The sequence below is a fragment of the Alligator sinensis genome, unplaced genomic scaffold, assembly GCF_000455745.1.
Source record: "Alligator sinensis unplaced genomic scaffold, ASM45574v1 scaffold48_1, whole genome shotgun sequence".
NCBI lineage: Eukaryota > Metazoa > Chordata > Crocodylia > Alligatoridae > Alligator > Alligator sinensis.
In genome coordinates, this window is record NW_005842541.1 from 61,561 (window position 1) to 68,341 (window position 6,781).

Below are 6,781 nucleotides of genomic sequence, written 5' to 3' on the forward strand. Positions count from 1 at the left end.
ACGCTAGCCCCAGACTTGCTGTGATTTCCAAATGCCTTCTCCCTCAAGTACTTGCATCCAGGAACTTGAAGTTAGGAGTTGCAAAGGTTACTTCCTAGGAAGCATTAGGCAATGCTCCTAGCTTGCCTAATACCCCAGAGCTACAACAACATTGAGTGACCATCCATCAGTGTCTCTCTCCTGTTTCTCTCTCTACAGCAAACCACACTCCCCATGGCTCCAAGGACAACCTTTTCCCAGGCACCTGGTACCTGCAGCAAATTGATGACAAATACCGCCGGGCATATGCCAGGAAACCACTTTAACAGGGAACAGGACTGTCCAGGTAGGTTAGAATCCCTTCTTGAGGACTGGGTTATCATAGCAAATGTGAAGGTAGATGGGGGTCTGAGGGAAATTTCTGGGGCAGGAGGAGGAGGAGGAATTAGGTCTTGTTGAGGATGAAGGAGAGTTGTCTCAGTTTATCCAGATTGTGGGATGGGGAGGACTTCATTATGGAGTTGGCTTCTCCCAGGAGGAGAAATTCCAGCATGAGAAGGAAGAGCAGGAACTTATCTGGAAACTTGCACAAGGCAAAGATGGCTCCAGTGATAACAAGGATGGTCTGGGGATACCTGCTACTACCTGGTCATCGTGGCAACACAGGAGTGAGCAAACTGAGTCAGACTCATGATCCATTTAGCCCAGTCTCCTGTCTTTCAGGATGAGTCATATTGGGGACCTCTTAGATTTTGTCAGGCAGGGATGGCAGATCCCTCTGTGCTGGCCTGGCATATGGAGATTTCTACACCACAAACCCCCTGCTACTTCCTTCAGGAGGTCAAGGTCACCCTGCTGTCCACATTCCTTGCCTATATCTAACAGGTCCTGTGCAAGGGTAGTCTTCACCCATATCGCCTAGCCCTCTGGAATTTGTTGTGAGATTCCTGCCTTGTCAACCCCTCCAGCACACCCCAATGTACTACTTCAGCAGGGTGCAGGACATCAGTCTGGTCCACTTTTTGTCACCCTCTTCCTGGCCCTGACTAGGCTGTCCACCTACCAGACCAGGAAGGAAAAGTTGGCCAGAGGAACCTACACAGCTGCGTGGCTGTCTTCCTTTCCCTTGTCTGAGCATGTCTCCGGATAGAGTTTCACTGGGCGTTGTGCACGGGCTGCTTAGATATGTTTGAAGGGCAGTGGTCGCTAGCTAAAGTTCTCTGTTCAGTGTCCTCCCTTGAAACCATAATTATTAAGCTATAACCTGCACTCCTTTTCCTGTTTTATCATGATTTGTCCCATGGGATTAGTTGTTGTTCATTTATTCCCTCCCTAGCCACTGAAGGGACCTTGTAATTCCATGACTCCCTAGCCACTGAAGGGACCTTGTAATTCCTGGGGGCCTAGGCCCACCATCAATGTTTAACGAGTAGGACTGTCTCAGAGACAAGAACATCAGAAGGAATTGAAGAACCCTGAAGCCATGTAGTTTAGCGCCCTTTTCAAACAGTTTATCACTTATGGAGACAACTCTTGGCTATTCTCAGTAGCCAGGGAAATGTCTGGTTCCTCTTTGAATCTTGCTAAATTCTTGGCAAGTTTTGAACAGGGACTGGACAATGGTCACAGCCTGGGCTCTTCTAATCCATCTTGCTTGTCACCCGCACTCTTTGAAATTGTAGGTGCCTTCACCTAACTCTTTTGTCTGGTTTCTGAGGACAGTTCCACCTTCTGTTTTACTCAGTGCTAAGTAAACCACAGTTGTTTCCAGTAGGCAACTAAATTTCCTCTCTCCCTGTCTTGCACCCTGCAGCCCTGCCTTGAAGTTTGGGGAAGGGGTTGGTGGGAGAGGAGAGGTGGAAATTATCCTTGTGAGGTGGAGGGTTTGGGTAGGAGAGCTAGTGGATTTGTGCAAAATTGGGAATTTCCAGCCCAAAGGAAACCTGTTCTTTTAATATTGGTTTTGTCCTGGGAAGGGACAAAAAATTGAAATTGTCCACATAATGGGAATGCCAAAAAAAAAAATTCAGAAATGTTGAAATGCAACATTTTCATGTCCCCCAAATGGACCATGGTAGAGGGCCTTAAGGGGTACCAAAAACCCATGTCTAATCATCAGAGCAGTGGCATGATTCTGGAACAGCCTTCCCTTAGGCTTTCTTGCCCTCCTATCTCTTAATTAGTTTCAGACTCCATCTGGATAATTTTTTGGAAGAGATTGAACAGCATAGCACCTAAAAAAGAAGGGATTGGACTTGATGGCCAAGGGATTTCTTTCCAATCCTATGTTCTAGTAGGACTCTGGCTTATTCATCTCTCTGTTCTCAATGTCCCTGAGTCTGGTCTCTATCTTCCAGAGGCAGAAAGTTGCCAGAATAGGGTCAGAGCCTCTTTGCTGAAATGATGAAGTATAGATAGGTCATGGAGGATGAGAACTGACTCATTAGCCTAGTGTGTTTAAGGTGACACACACTGGTGATCATGTCAAGGCTCCAAATTCCTATCTGAGATGCAGCTGAGTTGGCGCTGTGGCTATGGCTGGAGAGATGAATGATAAGCAATTCGTTCCCATCTCTTTGTCCCTGCAGATCTGTGCAACTTTGTGAGAATATTGCCTGAGGTGATGGTTTGCCCAACTACCATGCTACTAATGCAAAACCAACAGACTAGATGCCATGAGTGACTGGCGCCTCCTGAATCTGGGGGGGCACCCGCAAAAGCCGCCAATGGCAGTGGCCCTGTCAAGTGGGGCACCAGCCCTGCCAACAGCATCAGTGTCGGCCGTCAGGAGGGGCACGTGCTCCCCCTACCAGTTCCCTATGCTAGATGCAGACACAGCAAACAGACAGAACCAGCTGCAGAAACATCCTGGCTTTGTCACCACAAGGACTGAAGGCTTGTACATGCTTCAAGGCAGAGTCTGCATCCAGCTCAAGGACCTAAAGGGATAAGGAGCCTGGTGGAAGTATTCAGAGCCATTCGGACCTATATATTTGAAGATGCCTTCCCTTATGGTCAAGTCCTGTAGAATCAGGCAGGAAACAAGCCAGTTGAGTTCTACAGAATGACAACACATTCTGTAGACCTTTAGAGTAATTTTTGAGAGCCTCTTGGTAGATTTTCATACATTCTTCCTGTAGGAGTCTATAGGGTAGTTTAAAATTTGACAGATTCTACCCTTTCACCAGCAGTTCTAGCTCTAGCTCTAGCCATCCCTAGGCTAAAATGATCTTTGAAGAATATCTTGGCAGACAGGTGTTCCTTTTTGCAGTCTTGTGCTTTTTTGTATTCCACATTATTTTCATATAAGATACAAAACTAAACTATTGCATCTAGCAAGGGGCCAGGGAAGGAAAAGCATGGTGACATTGCAGCAACTAGGAAAACTGAGTGGTTTCATTCACAGATCTATCTTTTACAATGCAAATGAAGTTGGTTTAGCATTGATGACATGGCAGTACTTCTAATAGTAATAAATATAATACAGGGACTGTCTGCTATTCTGTGGTTGTACAGTGCCAAGCCCAGCAGTTGGCCTCCTGGGCACTATGAGAACTATATTATTAATAATAGGATATAAAGAAGAAACTGAGTGTGTGTCTGGCTCCAGTGGGAAGCCCTTTGTGTAGGAGAATTACTGCTGCTGGGTAATGGCTGATTCCCTTGACACTTGGGGCATATCTCAGACAGTGGAGTTTAAGGTTATTTCCTTTAGACTTGTGTTCCGAACCATGAACCAGCTAGCCTTGGAACAAATGCTGCTGCATTGTTCGTATCTTTAGAACCACATGATCTCACCAGAGAGTAGTCTTGGCAAGCCACTATTAACTCACAGGCCTGTTTCTTAATCAAAATGTAATAAATGATGTTCATATTATGTTATTTAAAGTTAAACTCCAAGTCAAGAAATGTAAAGGCTACATCTCTTACAGCAAAACCATGCACAACTTCTGCTTTATGACATGCTTTTAAATAAGAGACATTGTATGAAGGATTATATTTGGCATGAATACAGGTAACAAATGTTATGTGGAAGACAGCGCCCATGAAGCTAAGTGTCTCTATCTGAATTTAAATTTCAGGATGCCTAGGCATTTTATGATTTTAGCAGTGTCTATACAAGCTCTTGGGAACGCAGCTCTTAAGCTTGAAGCATTACATGTGTGTAGTCTTTATTTAACAAGAAAATGCACCAATACAAGAAACAAACCCCCACTTCCCTTTTTTTTAGGGTGTGAGGATGCAGAAACTTTAAAGAAAAAAACTTAAAAGAAAAAAATGTCAGCACCCATTCTTTTCTTCTTGCAAGTAACCTTCCAAACTTGAGTATATTCTGTTGCACATGCCCTCATGTAGGTTTTCAAGGTGGCCTGCATTCTATTTTTTGTTAGCACAGTGCCTAGCACATCAGGGCCCTTGTCCCTGACTAGATGCTAGAGTAATAAAATAATGATTTATAGTTGAATTGGCTAACGCCCAGCAAAACATGGGCTTGAGGTGCAAAGATGCTCACTGCCAAATCTCTCCTGGAAGGTCCAATCACTCTGTCATGTCATCTCCCTTGGGAGAGAAGCCCAAATAATATTTTTCAAGTGGCAATAATACCCTTTTTTCCACCCAAACACCCTTCCCTGCCTTAAACATGACTGATGAGACCAAGCTCAGCTCTCCTGCAATACCTCTTGGTCCTGAAAGCAAATCTGGGACACTTCTGCTCCAAACAGGAGCATATCAGAGAATCAAGGAGAATCAATGAGCAGAATCTCTCTTGCTCTCTTTTTTTGTAATCATCTCTGTGGCATATGCTACCATTTGGAGTTATCCACTCTGGCTAACAGTCTTTAGGCCTTGTTTATCATTCTCACTGGACATGTCTACATGTGCCCCTGACTGTGCAGTACCTGTCGATACTGTGCAAATCTGGCAGTGCATAGGTTGTTTCCAACCCTACTGCACACTAGCGGCAGTATCACAGTTAGTGCTTGACTACATACACTACATTGCCATAGCAACATAGCAGGGTGCTGCACCTTGGGAGAAGGAATCCACAGCACACATACAGGCTGGGGAGTTCCCTTCTTGAAAACACAGAGGTGGAAAGGGGTTTTGGAGTCATTATTGACTCTAAGATGAACATGAGCCGCCAATGCCAGACCGCAGCCAGCAAGGCCAGCCATACCTTGTCATGCATCCAAAGATGCATCTCAAGCTGGTCCAGAGAGGTGATACTTCCCCTCTATGCAACTTTGGTCAGGCCACAGTTGGAGTACTGCGTCCAGTACTGGGCGCCGCACTTCAAAAGGGATGTGGCCAGCCTGGAGAGAGTTCAGAGGAGGGCCACCCGCTTGGTGAGAGGGCAGCAGGACAGGCCCCATGAGGAGAGACTGAAGGACCTGAACCTGTTCAGCCTCAGCAGAAGGAGGCTGAGGGGGGACCTGGTGGCTGCTTACAAGCTCATCAGGGGGGGATCAACAGCAAATAGATAGAGCCCTTTTCTCCCCAGCACCACCTGGGGTGACAAGGAACAATGGTAATAAGCTGATGGAGAATAGGTTTAGGTTAGAGATCAGAAGGCAATGTTTTACAGTTAGGGTGGCCAAAATCTGGAACCAACTGTCAGGCTAGATGATCTGTCAGGGCCCTCCTGACCCTAGCTACTATGAAACTATAATACTATGACAAGCTACATCACTGTAGCTCATTGCTATGGCAACATAGGATCTCATTTAGACGTGCCCACTGAGACCTAAAGCCAACCCGCTGTTGAAGGAAATTAGTAGTGTGGCTTTGACCTAAGGAATATCTGTTGAGCTGTACCCCGGCGTGGGTTAGGCAGAGGTGCTGCTGATCCTCCTTGCAAAGCATCTGGTCGTCTTTTTGACTGGTGAGGCTGTGGGCCATACCAGAAGGGATGGATTTGAAGCTTGGGTAGTACAAAGCACTTCTCCCTCAGCCACCTTTCAGCTCCCTTCTGGCAGATGCCTACTGCATAAGCAGCTCATAAAGGGTTTGATTGGACATGCTATGATAGGTGGCTGCTGTGAGCTGCCTGCTAGACTGTTTAGAGTAGGCGTGTGGTAGTGTAGATGTGATTCTGGGGAATCTCCCTTTCTAGCAAGCAGGATCATAGGAAAGTAGGGCTGGAAGTGACCTCACAAGGTTATCTAGTTCTACCCTCATGATCGTTCTCCTCTCCGGGCCAAGCCTCCAACCTCACACCAAGTCTTTGGGAGAGATGCTCCACATTCCCTCTTGCCCCTCTGAAATCGCCGTGGTAGCAAGCAATGAGATCTATGTCTTCACATAGCAATGAGCTTCCCCTTGAAGCTAGACTCCCCAGTGTCTCAAAGCCCATCCATGCCCCTAAACACTTGAATTCAAGGGGCTGGAGCTAGGTTAGGAAGCTTTCTTCAGTGTGGGGAATAATTGAGAAGTCCCTTCCCTGTTTGTGGGTGCCTGGGCACCAGGGTAGCTGTGGGAGACTGAACACAGGACACTTGCATGCTTTCTCCTCCCAAACCTTTTATTGGCAGTGGTTATTTCCAAACTACAGTGAAAATGGCCCGCCCAGCCTGTGAGCCCCGCGCTGTGTGGCTCTCAGTGCAGCAGACTGGGGAGGGGGCCATGCACACGATTCTCAAGCTCTCGGCTGGTTCTGGTGGGGGCCTTTCCCTCCCTCGTGGATCCACGGAGGGTTCACTGCAGAGACTCCGGTCGTGGGTTATATGGTGAGCTGAAAGGCCTCTGTCACAAGCTGCTTCAGTTCGCTGAGGTTCTGCAGTGCAGAGGAGAGGCCCACGAC

At 46.9% G+C, this 6,781-nt stretch overlaps 2 protein-coding genes across 3 annotated transcripts in view; one reads left to right on the forward strand and one right to left on the reverse strand.

The window, feature by feature from the left end:
• HMGCS2 (3-hydroxy-3-methylglutaryl-CoA synthase 2) overlaps positions 1 to 4,220 on the forward strand; it is a 23,847-nt gene extending 19,627 nt beyond the window's left edge. The window contains exons 8-9 of one of the 2 annotated variants that reach the window (XM_025213609.1): positions 199 to 325; positions 2,568 to 4,220. In XM_025213609.1, coding sequence (XP_025069394.1) covers positions 199 to 305 — 107 coding nt within the window. In that variant the 3' untranslated portion in view covers positions 306 to 325; positions 2,568 to 4,220. The remainder of the gene's footprint in view (positions 1 to 198; positions 326 to 2,567) is intronic. The other variant, XM_006031940.3, reaches the window with a different exon arrangement.
• A 2,261-nt stretch (positions 4,221 to 6,481) lies between these two features.
• PHGDH (phosphoglycerate dehydrogenase) overlaps positions 6,482 to 6,781 on the reverse strand; it is a 9,426-nt gene continuing 9,126 nt past the window's right edge. Inside the window, 1 exon segment of the mRNA XM_025213606.1 lies at positions 6,482 to 6,781. This exon segment is cut by the window's right edge and continues 27 nt beyond it. Within this exon segment, the coding sequence (XP_025069391.1) occupies positions 6,701 to 6,781 (81 nt within the window). The 3' untranslated portion in view covers positions 6,482 to 6,700.